General features: G+C 38.7%; 1 protein-coding gene across 1 annotated transcript in view; it reads right to left on the reverse strand.

Moving 5' to 3' along the window:
• Window positions 1–5,809: 5,809 nt before the first annotated feature.
• Window positions 5,810–17,751, reverse strand: part of LOC107658230 (immunoglobulin superfamily member 3-like) — a 167,059-nt gene continuing 155,117 nt past the window's right edge. Inside the window, exons 7-9 of the mRNA XM_016446694.1 lie at window positions 13,012–13,422; window positions 9,607–10,029; window positions 5,810–8,722 (exon numbers count right to left, since the gene is read on the reverse strand). Of these exons, the coding sequence (XP_016302180.1) occupies window positions 8,472–8,722; window positions 9,607–10,029; window positions 13,012–13,422 (1,085 nt within the window). The 3' untranslated portion in view covers window positions 5,810–8,471. The remainder of the gene's footprint in view (window positions 8,723–9,606; window positions 10,030–13,011; window positions 13,423–17,751) is intronic.

Genomic DNA, 17,751 nt, shown 5'->3' on the forward strand with positions numbered 1-17,751 from the left:
TGAAAGAAGTTAATACTGCAACAAGGAGAAATGGTTGTGGCCAGCAAGTTAATTTCTACATATATTAATTATATTTAAGCAGTGAGTTTTGTCATTGTATGAAAAACGGATTTCTGACCATGCTTAAAAGTACCCCTAATAAAACCATCAATCAGTGATGGGAGACCATCTAACCAACTAGGCTGCCTTAACTCTTTTTCTTTTTAGCAGAGAGAGAGGCAAATTAAACTATAACAAATGAAAGTGTTTTCTGTTTTTGGTCTCTAATACATACATACATGAAGAAAAATACTTTTCTTCAGCTGCTCACTTTGGCCTCCTCTGGTGAAAATCACAGGGTTAGCAGTGTACCTGTAAGGGTAGCTGAAGTAGCATTTGCCTAATGACAGCAATTTTGCTAAAGAAAGGCATTTCTTTCTTGAGAAGACCATTAAGTAGGATCTGTGTGAAAGTAAATCAATCAAATCCAGCATTTCAAGCGATTTTATTCGACTGTGAACTCTCAGAAAGGTTTGTGTGGATACGCTTCATATCTTTATATGTACTTGAAGCTAAGGTTAGTGGAGACCACTGTGATGCACAGAAATCAATACAGTGTTAACAAATCTAAATGACCACACTTTCCCGATAATGAAACCCTTCATTTACATAACACTTAACACAACAATAGCTAACTGGAGACTGGATTTAATGGGGAGGTTAATAATGAAACCCTTCGGTGCAATCTAAAACACGTCAAGCAGCAAAACGAGACATTATGAACATTCCCTCTGTAAACAATAACAACTAAACTAAACACTTGCTCTGAGGCAAATGAATAAGACAGTAATACTCACCTGAAATGCTTCAGATTTCACATCGCCTGGAAGTAGAACTCATTAAAGCGGTGCTGAGCCCCCATAGAAAACCACACATTTTAAAGCTCATCTATTATGGATGGCTGTAGATTGTGGTGAGAGTTGGGTGTACAGCAGTAGCTAGAGTTTTCTGTGATGTTTAGCAGTGACTATAGCATAGCTGACAACATGTGAGGCATGTTTATTTATATGTTAGATCCAGCTCTGAATTTTAATGATCACCACATACTGTTATTTAGCATAATTAAACTGTATACACTACAGTTCAAAGATTTGTGGTCGGTAAAATTTTGAAAGAAGTCTATTTTGTTGACTGATAATACATTAATAAACATACAATTGTGAAATAATATTACAATGTAAAATCATTTATTTGAGTTTATTTCTGTGATGACAAAGCTGAATTTTCAGTCTTCACTGTCTTCACTGTCACATGATCCTTCAGAAATCATTCTAATATGCTAATTTGCGGTTAAAAAAACCTTTATTATTATTATTATCAATGTTGAAAACAGTTGTGCTGTTTAATATTTTTGTGGAACTTGTTCAAAAGAACAGCATTTAAACAATGTAAGTCTTTAACGCCACTTTTGATCAATTTAATGCATCCATGCAAAATTAAAAAATATTAATTTCTTTAGAAAAAAAAAATCTTACTGACCCCAAACTTTTGAATGGTAGTGTACATATAATGAAAAATGTACAGTCAGCTAACCATAATACAAAATAATAAATTATTTTGTGATTATGGCCAAATCCAATCCAGATGCTGCTTGCAGAATGTTTACTTCTTCAGAATACAAAATAACTTTTAAATTTACGTCAATGGAAAAAGACTTCATAAAAAGTTACTCATAGTGCTCTGACTTCAGTTTAAAAAAATATTAAAAATAAATAAATGTTGTCAATAGATGATTTAAATTGCTTTCATAGAACACAAAGGCAACAGTATAATTAAAGAAGCATGTCTGAAGAACTCCACTGGTGTCTATTGAGCTGAGGTTTCTTCACATTCTATACAGTCTTAAATAGAAAAACACACCTCTCCTGCTCAGCTGTAAGATATTAAAGAGACTGACGCTTTGTTCTAAATCTCATCAAGGCCTATCAGACAACAAGACCTTGCTAAGAGGCTGGAATGCATCTGAGGCGGACAAAATAACTACTTGCATCACCCAGCTGTAAACATAAACCCACACTCTTTACATTGTATCCTCTTTCCATGTTCTTTGCCCAAGGCGTCTGTCTGCATTCTTTTATCCATTTTCTATCTGATTTCTGCAACGGTCTGTCAGAAACATGACCCTGGCTCTGGATGTTAAAAAAGAAAAGTGCGTCCCAAAGCCCAGAACCGTGTTTCATTGCTATCTTACAGAGGAGTGGTGTCTGTTCTCCTCTCCAACACTTTTTTGTTATATTACAAATGACACAAAGGCACACACCTGTGGCACAATTCCCACACGTAATTCCCATTCCATTCAGGGCTTTCATAGGTCCTGTGACACAAAGCACAGGCGTTGGAGTTAGCAAATTGATTTGACACCATTCAGACAGGTAATGTAGCAGGGTAGCAGGGAGACTGTATTTACAAATTCTCCAAGCAGTTTCCCCCGCAGACCCAGAAATGAAAAACACAATCCGACATACATCATGTAGTGAGAGAAGTATTAATATTCATGAGCCGAATGGAGTTTTAGCTGGCGAGTCAGGATGAGTTATGATAGGTGTGATGTGATTTGGTCCTGGCCCCTGATGGTCACGCCATGCTCGGTTAGCAGACAGGACAGCAACAGCAGACAGGACCATCTATCCTGTATGACAACCTCTTGCTACTCACATCAGGCCATCACAAAAACACACACACACACACACACACACACACACACACACACACACACACACACACACACACACACACACCAGACACATTAATTATCATTCATCAGGCCATCACAAACACACACACACACACACACACACACACACACACACACACACACACACACACACACACACACACACACACACACACACACACACACACACACACACACACACACACACACACACACACACACACACACACACACACACACACACACACACACACACACACACACACACACACACACACACACACACACACACACACACACACACACACACACACACACACACACACACACACACACACACACACACACACACACACACACACACACACACACACACACACACACACACACACACACACACACACACACACACACACACACACACACACACACACACACACACACACACACACACACACACACACACACACACACACACACACACACACACACACACACACACACACACACACACACACACACACACACACACACACACACACACACACACACACACACACACACACACACACACACACACACACACACACACACACACACACACACACACACACACACACACACACACACACACACACACACACACACACACACACACACACACACACACACACACACACACACACACACACACACATACACATACACAACAGACACATTAATTATCATTCATACATAGCACACCACTGCTTCACAAATAGAGCAAAATATGTTTGAAAAACACCCACAGAGCTCTGCATGCGTGGTTTAGCTTAAAGACCCTGTGAAATTAAAATGAGAGGTTTGTGGCTTTCACTCCATGTGTATTTGCTTTGATGTCATCAAAATTCTAGTGTACTCCTAAACATTGACAGAACATTTACATTTAGCAGATATAAAAGTGCGCTACAGAAGATTTTTGGAGTTAAAAATGAACAAAAAGTTACAGAGCAAGTACATCAGTATTCAGAATTCTTCTGGCTTACCAAGATTCACAAGCTCAATTTTTTATTTGAGCTGTATGGTCGAACTGTTTTCAACATTAATAATAAGAAATGTTTCTTGAGCACCAAATCAGCAAATTAGAATGATTTCTGAAAGATCATGTGACTCTGAAGACTGGAGTAATGGCTGATGAAAATTCAGCTTTACCATCACAGGAATAAATTACATAAAATATATTTAAACAGACAATGGTTATTTTAAATTGTAATAATATTTCACAATATTACTGTTTTTGATCAAACAAATGCAGCCTTGGTAAATATAAGAAACTTCTTTTAATAACATTTAAAAAAATCTTACTGACCCCAAAATTTTGAATGGCAGTGTATCTGCTCCAAAGACATTATTTACCGATATTCATATTTTATATTATGTCTTCTCTTTTTGTAGGGGGTGAGAGGTTGGCGTCATTAGTGGCATTTGCTCTGATAAGATCGCTGCAACTCCGTGGACACCGGTACGGCTCAAACCACCATATTCATCCATGCCGAATAGTTAGATGCAGTTTTACACCTCATTCGCTAAATGACCAAATCTTGCATACTGTGCCTTTAAGATTAAAGTCTTACTAAGATATCTGTCCTGTTCAAATGCTCTCTAGAATGAATATATCCCCCCAAAATCTGTGACTAACTAGCAAGTTTTCTGGGTTTTTTTCTTTTCGTTTCTTTTTTTTATTATAGGATGCTGCATAACACTTTTTTTTAAATTGTGAATGTTGTAAATGCGAAAATGGTCTAGAACAGTGTAATATAAATAAAAGTTACTTATTTATTAATCATAGTTGCTTATCAATCAATTTTAGTAGGTCTTTTCTCATTTTCTTCATTAGGGGTGGCTGGATGTTTCAAATCTATTTTACCGAAATAAAATAGAGACCTACTGAAGTAACTTTTGTTTCTGACAACATTTGATCAGTTAGTTTGTATATTCTTTTCTCAGCCTGTTAAAAAATTGTATTGTGTCACAATCAGCACTCAGCTGAGTCAAACAGAGTAAAACAAGCGAAGTTTCACAAATGTAAAATATTTCATTGTGTTTTGGTCAAATATCAGCACTGATTGTATGCCAAATTTGGGGACCGTAGCTGTAATTTGCAATTACACATACAGAACATCACAAAACATTAGGTAAACAAAGCATAAAAGCGTATCTTCATCCAGACATCCTAATTCAGACAGCCAGATGCTGAGACTGGCCGCTATCCACCATTAAATCAGGTTTGTGAGCAGGAAGGGAAAGCAGCTCTCAATGCGAGTCCTCCGCAATGCTCTGAAGGTTAAGCTCTGGCCTGCTATAATAACATAACTCATCCAGCCTACAATCCAAAGGTCTGACTCCAGACCAGATAAGACACTGTAAGATATGTCAGATCCCATTCTCACTTTCTTAAGAGACAGTACTTTCCACTCCCTTCAAAGCCCTGGAGGTCAAGGATGGGAAAGATTCACAAACTCTTGTTATTCATTAAGGTGTGTGGAAGAAAGGTACAGAAACCTTATTCTTTAGCTGAACGTAACTAATATGTAATTGTAATGGTAAACTCAGAAGCTCATCTTAATGGGATAGTTCAACCAAAAATCCAAATTAATTCAACTAACAAGCTTGTAAGACTTTCATTCTGTGGAACACAAAAGATGATGTATTGAAAAATGTCTTGTGTTTTTATTGATACAACAACAGTAATTGGAGTCCAATGTCGGTGGACCCCAATTTCCAAAGTCTTACAGATTTGAAAAGGATGGGGAAATATTTAAATTATTCCTTTAACTGCTGTAACTCTTAACATTTGCAAACTGGGCCAATATAATCGATATTATATAAACACAATCTAAAGTGTGGTGCACTGACTGAATGTTTTATTGCAATCAACTGACAATAGCAAAAAGCTTTTCATAATAGCAGTTGCTATGATTTAATAAAATAAGTATAGATATAAAAAAACACAACAAAAATTAAACAGAGTACAACAAAAATACAGAAGCATAAAAAAAAATATGGCAACTTTTTTTAAAAATATTCAGTGCACTATTTTGGTTATTCAAAAAAAAAAAAGAACAATCACCACTTGAAAAAGCAGCACTGGCTGAACTGAACACACATCAACACAATATTTTTGTCATTTGTTTTGTTTTTCTGCAGCTATACTGCCAGTACACAGCCATGACATGCAGCCCTCGTAATGCATTTACAACATTGTGAGAACATTATGATTCAGCTGGGCATGTTGAACTACAAAAACACTATTTAGAGTTCTGAATAAGTCTGTACAGATTGAACGACAGCAGAACCGCAATATCACACTCATTGTCACACTACACATCTCCTGCTTGCGGAAGGCCAACCTATTGATCAAATAGAAGTTTGCATTACATTTGCGAGTTGCTGTGTTAGAATGGTTGAACAGGTGCTTTGAATCAGCGAGGCCTTCCACAAGGATGGAGATTCTGAGGATGCCATTGATTTGACGTGATGTCACGACACAACTTTCAGACATGAATAAAATGTCCCTCTTACTCATCATCATGCACTGTACAGTTCAACAGAATTTAGTAGATAAAGACAGCTAGATCACTGTGTCATCTGTATGAAGATTCTCAGACTGGTTCAGAATTACTTCCCATAATCCTCTAGGCCACTACACGCAAGTAGCCAGTTTATAGTTGCCTAAATGTTCACTGCTATTTCTGCCACATTCTGTCTATTCAGATTTATGAAGTTCACATGTTCTATCCAGGAGTTTTATGATTCAATAAATAAGACAACCACAAGCTTCAAATGGATCTAAATTTCATTTACAGAAAAGCCGCGATGTTGACTGTCGAGATCACATGAGGGCGGCAGCGACCCAGATGATACTCTGAGCGACTGTGGGAACAGAGTGAAAGTTGCACTGTCAAAAGGTCTTCCATGTTGCCTGTAAGTGAGACACGTCCAGTTTGGTGTCAGACCGCATGTCTTTGTTACTAGATAACACGTTAGTCCATGTTGAAATAAAAAGGGGAAAAAAATTAACATAAAATTCATTCACACTACAGCTAAGCTCTAAATGTTTTCAGCATAGAGCTGAGTTGAATCTTTCTTAATGACCCAGGACTAGTGTGGATTGAAGAGCAAATGTGAGGATCAAGTACTGTTATAGCATCTTCAATGGTAAAATATGGCAGTGTTTTCGAAGTGTTCATGGAGACCGACAATAATTTAGATGCTATATTCACCCTCAGAGATATAATCACACTAGTAGGTCTTCACAGGTTACAGGTTATGACACAGCACAATAAGCTTTCACAATCTTTTCAATTTTTTCAGCGGAAACACAAATATCGGGCACCATATTTCAAACACAAACTAATAAAGAGAAGAAGAACAACACTTAATGCGACAGAATATAGATAAAACAAAATGTAAAATCCCTTCATAACTCATATACGCAGAAGTCTGCCAATATCTGCTTTGCTTCTGAATCCTTACAGGGCACGTATGATGATAAAAAGATCTTGGCACTGAGAATGTCCCTTGAGTCAATAGTGTCCTGTCAGCTGTCTCCCTCAAGACATTTTTTTTTGTACAAGAAGTTCAAAAACTCCAGAGAGAAAAGTCCTTCATGCCCCCTTTTGTTTCCAATTAACCTTGCATTATGAAAATGCGAAGACACTGAGGCGAACGCTCACTAAATGTGGGGTCAGTCGTGTATATATACACACACACACACACTCATAATCACAAGGGTGTTTTTGAAGATAAATGGATCTTCTTAACATTGGAAAGGTCAAGAAGACCTTGAAATGAAATGGGCAATTTGGGGGCATGTAGAAACATCTGAGCACCAGTGATGAGGAAACGTGTCAGTGTAGGAATCTCACTGTCTTTTCCAACTGGATGACATCAGATGGCTCACGTTACACAAGTCTAATCCTATTCAGTGTCAGTGAATTTGAATTTGTGGCTTTTGAAGTTGTATTGGTCTTTGGCAGTGAGGATGAGCTGGGGTCCATGTATATCCTTGAGTCTGTGGGCAATGAGGGTTCTCCATAGTCTATATCCGTTAACACAGAGGCAGTTCTCAGGTCAGTTCTGTGGCACGTGCACACAAACAAAATCAATATACATCCATTGTCAGCTTTCCGAGTTTTTCGGAGGAAAGATTGTCCTTTTCCTCCTTCATCCATACACCATTGTCTCTAGAAACGTTCAGTGTCCTGCAATGGTCTTGCAGTCTTCTGGAGCAAAAATCAGCACAGACAAAATAATAAATAATATGCAATGGTTTCCACCAGATTTCATGGACGGGAGTAAAAAAAAAAAAAAAAAAAAAAAAACAAAAAAAAACTGCTGTTTCCTATCCTGGAGAGGGAAGGAGGCTAGTGTCAGTCGGGTAAAATACATCAAGGCTTACGGATACTGCCACCTCAAAGGAAAGGTTCTCACACAAGACCATGAATGAAAAGTAAAATCATATTTAAAAAAAAAAAAAAAAGAACAGGGGAAAAAAAAGCAATGCAAATTTCTAGGCATCTGCGCCAGCAGCCACCGTAGTCATGGCAACTTCAACTGAGGAAGGTCTTAGTCAGTCATATGGATGGATTGAAAGGCCAGGCTAGAAGCCCAGATTACTTTCTGGTGGCCTCATCACGAACGAGGAGGAGAAGAAAAAGAGAGAGGGAGTCAGAGAGAGAGTGTAGATGAGTGAGACAGGGTCATGTTCGTGTCACTGTTACTCCACAGAGCCGGGGTGAAGGCTGAGGGCTGGGGGGTCCAGACAGGTTGGGGAATAGCTGAGATGAGGCTCTTTGATCCACAAGAGCGGCGCTCCGTTCTTGCCCTCCTGGTTCTTGCTGGAGCTGCGGGTCTTGTAGCGCACCAGCAGGACCGCGATGAGGAGGATGCCGAAGATAGGGAAGGGGTAGAAGAAGACAAAGTAGAAGAGGGAGTCGTTGGAACAAACCACTGACTGTAGGGTAGAGACTAGAGTGGGAGAAGTACAACAGAGAGAGTCAGAATAATTTAATATGGGAGTTAAATATGTATAAGAACAAAAATAAAGCACTGTGAACACTATGTCCTACCCAACATAATAAAATGACAACAAAAATGTTAATGAGACTCCAAATAGAACACTAACGAAATAGATAGTAGATAAAACACTTGGTATTGTGCAACAAAATGTTTCAAGCAGTAGTACACACTGTTGTTGTCACATGACCTGATAACATTGCATGTCAGAGATATCAAGGAGCATTGTGGGATTACAGTATTCTGTGCAGTATGCTTTTGTAAACTGCACATTATGACGTGGAAATTCATTCAAGTATTCAATGCATACTGAAAATCTAGACTATCTAGTCTATTAAGTCTATTGCCTACATGTATGCATGTACTGTATGTACGTATGTATTTACTTACTTTCTGCTATTTATTTACTGCTATTTAAAGAAATGCTCTTTTCTACATTTCATTTATCTATCTATCTATCTATCTATCTATCTATCTATCTATCTATCTGTCTATCTGTCTGTCTGTCTGTCTGTCTGTCTGTCTGTAAAAAAGTGGTAAAAAATTGCAGGAATGAAAAAAATACATGTAGGTTGTTATGCATAAACTTGAAAAAAAAAAAAAGAGCCCATTTTGTGCCCATTTTTATTGTTACATAAATACATAGAGACGGAAAATGTAGGGGGAAAATGTAGAAAGTTTGCTTCAGTTTTTTTCGTGTGTCATTTCACATTAAGTGTGGGCAGAGAAATTACTTGTTACATTGTGTCTGGTTAGGAAATAGTGTAAAAGCACAAGAAAATATTAACAACCATATGAGTAGATGTGGTTAGTGCTTATAAAATTTAAAAGCTCACCCTGCTCCATAACATCAACAATGGTGATCCCAGAGTTGTTGGTGGCCAGACGGTACCAGGCATTGCGTGGGTTCAGCAGCCACTCCTCCATGTGGCAGTAGTAATTGCCGGCATCTCTGAGCCGAGCTTTCTGGATGGTTAGACTGTACAGGTCAGAGGTGGTGCGTTCAAACTGTAGGCGAGAGTTTGGACTGGGCTCCTCCGTAGGGCTGCAGTTCCCATTACCGAATACTGCATCATGACCAATGGAAAAGACACACGCTTGCTCATCCTCCTCCTCCTGCCCCAAACGGTACACATACCAGGAAACAGAGAAGCGGGAATCTTTTGAGGACTGAGACAGAATGCTGCAGCCCAGCCGGATTGATCCATCTTCAGGTACTGTGATATTGGATTCTGCCTCCTCCACCTGCAACTTCACCACTGCAATAAAAACCGATAATAAAAATCATCAAGTGCATGACAACAATTCTAATCTTCCTCAGCTCAGGTAGCATGTGTTGCAAACTCATTGTTACATTTATTTAGAGCCAAATATTCTGGTTTAATTAAAGGAATTATTCACCCCAAAAAATTACAATTCCCTCTGAAAACAGTATGGCTATCTTCTGTTGAAGACACAAGGAGACATTTGTAATAGGATCAATAGTGATAGTCAAGACATTTATAAAGCAACAAAAGATTACTATTTCAAATAAATGCTGTTCTTTTGAATGTTCTATTCATCAAAGAATCCTGAAGAAAATGATCATGGTTTCCACAAAAACATTTATAATAATAAGAAATGTTTTCATCAGATAAAAAAGTCAAGGTTTGGAAAGGACATGAGGGTGAGTAAATAATGACAGACCTAAAAAACGTTTATACAAGTACAAAAAGGATTTATATATTCCAACACACCCTAAAATTATCTCTATTCTCTACCGAAATTCTGCAGGGCATCACGCATCCAGGGATGTGGAACTATCTGTTCAATATGTCACTCTCAAATGAAGGTGAGGATCATCACATTTTGTGTGAGAAGTCACAAGCTGCTTCAGCAGGGTCTTGAGCTGAGATCAGCTAAAAATAAGACTGCATTTTCCGGCACACTTTAAGGGGCTCCTCTTATCTTCTGCTCATGTAAAAGCAGTGCAATTTGACTTTTAAGATGGCAGATTACGAGGTGGTGAACCTTTCATCAACTATCTATTTGTAAATTCATTTATATGGATGCTATTTCAGGCAATCGTGCAGCAGGGAGGTGATTTGACACACACACTTGCATCCCCAGGGAAATAGAGATATGCACTGTGTGTGTGTATATATATAAATATATATAAGTGTGTGTGTTTATTTATATATATATATATATATATATATATACAGTATATACAGTATATGAGAGGCGAAAATAGAAAGAGGTATAAAATACAGAATTCATGAAAGACAGCTTGACTTAAGCAGTGCTGAGAAGATTAGATACTGTAATGCTTAAATGCATTCATGCTGAAGAATAGAAAATGCATGATGCATAAACAACTACGCAAAATAAAGGCTTCTATAATGATCAGCATGTCTATGTGAACGTTAGATTTGCATTATTCATTTATAATACTAATTTATCACTTTTTGAAGTAAAAAAAAAAAAAAAGAAGTGCCCAAACTCACTTTTCTTGACCTTGATGTGTTTCAAAAGGGCAGATGTCTTGGCCACCTGTGCTCCTAAAGCTACTTGCTTAACAGACCCAAGGACAAACTACACAACAAAACGTGTCTGTGTAACAGTGGTAAGTCGATGACCCATGTGTAGTGCAGTAATACTGAAAAGTGTGTTGTGCCAAGTTGGGATGTGGGGGTGAGATCTGTCTTCCCTGCTCCTCAAAGCTTTGATTTAATGCTGTCAAAGAGTCCAGATGGCATCAGACTAATGCAAACCTCGTCGACATAGTCACCTGAACCACACAAGTCTAGATAGACCTGCATACAGGAGCTAGGTCACGATGTCACTGGAAAAAAAGTGGACATTATGGGCAAAAGGGGGAGGGGGGATATAGATGAATAGCTGAGGCAGTTTGCAGCAGGAGGCTATGCGGGGTGAATAGAGGAGCAGCAGCTGTGTGGCACTCAGATGGGCATCATGAGTAAAGCCCCTGGGCTCTGGCAGTCATGATTGTGTCCATTATGAGGTTCTGACTTCCCCTCGCCGCCTGTACTGTGAGTGCTAAGGTCTATGGCCCATGCGGGGGGCTCCCTGAGGGGCTGATACGCTGCACGCTTGTGTTTGAGGAGTTACATGTACAAAGCCCCTGTCTCTCTTTATGTCTTCCTCTCATAAATGCACACATGCTGATGAATGATTCAGCTCGGGCAGACATGAGCTCAGGATGGCTGAGCTCCATGGTGGTCTCAGGGGGAGAATGTTTTCATGCTGCTCTTTCCGATCCTCTCATGCCAGATGGCCTGTTAAGCCCATGGGACTGCTCCACACACCTAAAACTGAATCTCAAAGGCTTCGGAGTCTGCTATAGGAATAAAGGCCAACTCTGCTAGTAGGGTACAATTGTAAATACTGCCCAGCACTTTCCATGAACAAGATACAAAAAGGACCAGAAAAATATTCATCGTTAATCTCAGGAGGGCCTGAGATGTTTTCTTTTGTTCATTTTATTTGAGGAACTTCTGCAACCCTGTGACCAAAATACATATACAGCTCTGGAAAAAATTAAGAGACCACTGCAAAATTATCAGTTTTTCCAGTAGTTTAAAAGCACAAATTTGTGTATTTTTTCTCATTTTCTAGCAAGAAAACGTTAAACTAAAAACTAAAAGGAGAACATGTATAAAATTTAAAAAAGAATGTTGTTAAATTGTTAAAAATGTTAGAAAATATTTTTATTTATGCTTTTATGCTCACCAAAGCTGCCTTTATTTGTAATAACAGTAGGCTAATAATGTTAAACGTCTTTCCAATTTCAAGTTTTCCAGTTGTAATTTATTTTTGTGATGGCGATGCTGAAATTTCAGTCTTTACAGTCGTCAGTGTCACATGATTATTCAGATATCATTCAAATTTTTCTTATAGTAATATTTCTTCTTATTATTGTCAATGTTGAAAACAGTTGTGCTTCTTAATATTTTTTTGCGGAAACCATCATACATTTTTTTCAGGATTATTTGATGACTACAGTAAGTAAAAAAATGCATTTATTTGAAATTTAAATATTTTGTAACTTTATAAGTGTCTTTACAGTCACATTTGATCAATTTAATACTGTACATCCTTGCTTAATAAAAGTATTAATTTCTTTAAAAAAGTATAATACTAAATGTGGGACACAGATAAATATACATTGACATACAAATATACATATACTCCTAAAGCTACTTGCTTAATGGGCATTTGATAAGCAACCACATTCTTACCTGGCTGTCTCACCACCACATGTGTGAAGCCGGAGGAGTCTTGTGCCAGGCGGTACCAGAGTCCATCAGGGTCCATGAGCCACTCCTCCACAAGGCAGTAGTATGTTCCAGAGTCGCTGGTCTCGGCACGGTGCAAGGTGAGGCCATATAGCCGAGGAGAGAGTCTCTCTGACTGCACACGGCTGCGGAGACGTTCCTCCTCTGCATACGCTCCATACTCGAACGCTCCAGAGTGTTCGATCTTCAACAGCAGCTCATCTGGCTCTCCTGCCTCGGCCTTCCGGGCATACCACAGCACGGCATGCTGAGAGTCTGGGCTGGTTTGAGAGGTGATGGAGCAGTTGACACGCACCCGACTGTCCTCCAGAAACTGCAGACTCTGGTTGGATCTGTGCACCTTCAGTTTACTCACTAAAGGAGGAGAAAGCAAAACAGGGAAACGTTAGAACAATGTGCAATGTGTTAATTAACAATGTGTTAAATGTGCACTTGTAATGTAATTTAAATCTTAAAAGTATATTTAAAAAACTGTCCTTGCAGATTACATATTAATGAAATAAAAGGACACTTTCATGTTTCTTAACACACTTAAGAACACTTATAAAATCATATCTATGGGAATCCATTGATTCTTTCTGATGTGAATAGGTCTTTAATCAGAATAGATAATTGCTGTTGCTGAGGGAGTGCTGGAATCGCTTGTTTTAGATCTGGAAGAAATAAGACATCAGAAACATCCTTGGGGGAGCAGGGCTGTGGGATCCTGGGCATACATATTGGATTACTACAGCTGCGTCAGGTGTGACCGCCATCAGCAATGGCTGCTATTTCACACCATGAGTGGATTTATGGGCACCACAAGAGCTCAAGAAGACACAATGATAATGGGAGACACACTTTCACACCTGCAAATAAAAGGTCTTACACACTTACAAATGTAGATCATTAGATATGTGTAACAGAGAAGCGCTTAAAAGTAAAGAGAGCAGATGTCCTACATGTGCGGCGGCCCTGTTATTTGGCATGAGAACGTGCAAATGGTTCAGGCACACTTTCAAACGCATTAAACATATGCCACTGCATTACTCCTTTCGATTTCGCTCAACACACACACACAGTGCCTTTTATCAAGAAAATACAAAACTGGTAGGACTTCATATGATTGTCTCTTCATCATTTATTACCTCAAATTAATGAGCATCTGTGAAACTTCACATTCTGTTTTTCCTGCTTTAATTGCTCTTTGCTATAAATCCAATTTTCCACTGACACTTTGGCTCCAGTAATCCCCATCACGCATTTCTGCACTTCTAGCAAAGTCCCCTGATTGATCCCTAAGCCAGGACCTTCTCCGTGAATAACAGTGGCATGAACACTCTCATGCGTCTAACCAGCAGGACAGAAACTCAATCCCTGCAGCAAAGCTCCTCAACTCAATTGTATAATGTCAAATCTCACCGATTTTACATTGTTTTTTTATTGTTCAATCTCTAAGGTGTTTTAAGATGAATAAAAATAAAACCGCAAACGAATAAGGAATTATTCCTCAATTTAGGCTTTTAACCAAATATATGGGCTTTATTTCATATTCTTAAAGGCCAAACATAAACCACTCCAAAAATTGCAGAGAAATCTATGACAAATGATTAATGATCACAATTGTATTTGATGAGACAGCTGTGTGTTTGCAGGATTACTGCCGTCTGCTGACATACTGTTGTCATTGTACATGCTATCAGCCCTAAAATTAAAATGTCACACTGCAAAATGAGCTTTGTTCACTCCTGCAGGGCTGTCATAGTTAATATCTCCCCACAGTTCAGCTTTAAAACAGAAGACTCCAACAAAATTGACAAGAATGAGTGTCTGTGTCCCTTCAGCTGCTGCTGAAAATTTAGCTTTGCCATCACAGGAACAAATTACATTTTAAAATATATTAAAGTGCAGCCATGGTGACTTGAAGACTTTTCAAAAACATTCAAAAAAATCTTACTGACCCTAAACTTTTAAACGGTTGTGTATTTTCATTGAACTGCAGTTTTCAGGACACAAATAAAGAGTACATTCAGAGTCTGCAGTGGGCCTGAATTTAATTTAGATTGACAAAAATGCACATAAACTGTAGCCGTTTTTGACAATGCTAACAGGCATTTATCCTGTAAATGCAAAATAGCATCTTGTGTGCCCTCAGACATAAAACATTATTTTTATGCACAGTAAAGATGCTCTCAAAGCGCTGGCAGTCATTCCATAGGGAATCTCTACAGAACCCTTCAGAGCTAGCAGCTAATCGCAGGACAATGACTCTTCAATCCTCTAAAGCAGAACCACCAATGGATGGGATTTCCACACACCAGATTTCTCAGTTTTCTTTCTAATTTCTCTGGTACTGACAGAAAACAAGGGCTGAAAAGGAGATGTCAGGGATTAAAGACCCCATGAAATCACAATTAGAGTTATGTGGCTTTTAGTTCATGTAGTTTAGCTTCGAAGCCGTCTATGTGCTAGTGTACTCAATGTTGAAAATTCACTTTTAGCAGATATACTGTATGTAGTTAAAATTTACAATCCTACTCATCTGTAGAGGCTACGATTATTTCCTGCCATTTTTTCATGATCTCGACATTGTCTTTTTTTTTTTACCTTAATATGTTGAGATCATTAGATGAAAAGCTCTTCGATACACCACACCCAAGCTTCCTGTTTCCATAGGAAGTACATCAACACAGGAAGGCAAACTACACTTTTCTTTTAATGCCAGTTGCTTAAAACTGTGCTTGCGAGTTAAATCATTTTACAAGTTTTCTTCATTGAATTTGTTTGTGGCTTATCATATCACCGATTACAGGTGCATTCAGCGTTACATGATATTCAGAAAATCATGTTTACAAACACACTGGCATTTTCAAAGCACCTAATACTGTTGTTTGACTCTAGCGCTGCTGCACAATTAAATACAATCATACAATATTGCTCAGGTTATTCACAGAGGCTTTGAAATCAGAGAAAAGTTCACGGTGTACGGCACGGCAGCTCACAGTTGAGACACAGTTTAGTCTTCTGGGCAACAAAAAAGCAATACAGCGAATATGATTGGAAACATTTGCCGCCTTTGTTTCAAGCTCACTCCTGGTCAGTGCTTTTCTTTCAGCATGATGCACAAGTGGACTTGGAGCGGAGGACTGATGCTCCGATCTCTCTCTTCCCCCATTCAATTTTCTAATAAAGAAAATGAGCAGAGCAGGGAGCCTTTGACAAGGCGGAAATTAGGTCCATTGCTCTTGGACTTTTCTGTCCTACAGGAACAGCTATCCTTTCATTAGCTCCCAAGAGTTGCAGCAGATAAGATTATCTCCCCACTCATATTAGCCATAGTTATGAATAGTCTTGCGTGGGTTTTCCATCATTCACTTGCTTTTAGGGTTACCCTTACTAGGTCTGAATCCTTCGGAGGGTCTCCTCCATGTGTCCTAATGAAGGAAGGCAGCCAATTAAATTCTGACAGAATCCTCTCTGACTCCACCAGGCATGATTAAACAATTTAATTAAACAAGATATTTGTTCTTGACAAAACTGCAAGTCATTTCATTTTTGTTGTATAATCGAATTAGGAAAATCAATAAATGTATGAAAAGCGAGAGAGGGAAAAGAAAGATGGGAGAGTAAGAGAGACTGCAAAAATGAAGCAAATCAAGCAGCACATTTTAAACAGCTCAGAGCTTGATTAGAGGCAGTTTGTGACAGCTCTTAGACGGAGGGCGAGGAGGTGCGGAGGGGGAGGTTGGCAGCAGAGAAAGCAAACAGAGAAAATGTTTAGAGTGCATTTGTGATTTTCTAAAAAGACAGTGAGCTGTGTTCCTTCCTCCTGCGTATGTCCAATTTGTTAGCCCCAGTTAATTACCAACATGCTGTGCTGACGAGATAAAAAATGCTTTTATTTGGTTTATTGATTGATCTCCAAAGATAATGCAGCCTTCCCGTCAAGAAACACAAAACATTTATTACATTAAGAAAACATTTATTCCAGTGACATCAATATGCACTGGTTATTTTAAAGGGGTCACATCATGAGGAATAAAAAAAAAAGTTTATTGTGCTGTGACATACTATACCTCAATGTCCTTGCCAGTCTAAAAAGCGTATTTATTGAAACTAAAGCCTGAACAATATGTTCCCAGTGAGATCTTGGGTAAAAGTCAGAATGTACAGCTTGTAGGAGCAGTAATGCTGCACGAATGCCACACTAAATTTCTGACACTGCCAGAAATTTGTCAGAGGCTGAGATTTATTGCAAAGACAATAAATGTGGCCCACTCAGTCACAGTGAAGTAGAAAGGAAGGGGGAAAAAATGCAATGTTTAACAAATCTTATGCTGTTCCTGACTGGGTGTAGCACCTTCCACTCTGCACATCCTTCTTAAAGGGGTGGTTCACTGTTTTTTTTCTAGGCTTGATTGTGTTTATGGGGTGCAGTCTAACATGTGTTAATGCTTCGTTTTAAAAAAAACCCACTTTATTTTTCACATAATTTACCTTTATTCCACACCGCTCTGTCCCTTCTCTGAGAAACACGCTGATCATTTCCTGCTTTTATGAAGCCCCGCCCTCAGAAATAGGCGATGGGCTCTGATTGGTTAGCTAGCCCAGTGTGTTGTCATTGGCTAAACCGCCTCTAGTGTGAGTCTAAACATCCCGCCCCTCACCTCAGCGGTATGTGCTCCGGTTGTATTGTAAACAACG

Source organism: Sinocyclocheilus anshuiensis, unplaced genomic scaffold (assembly GCF_001515605.1).
Source record: "Sinocyclocheilus anshuiensis isolate Anshui unplaced genomic scaffold, SAMN03320099.WGS_v1.1 scaffold263, whole genome shotgun sequence".
NCBI lineage: Eukaryota > Metazoa > Chordata > Actinopteri > Cypriniformes > Cyprinidae > Sinocyclocheilus > Sinocyclocheilus anshuiensis.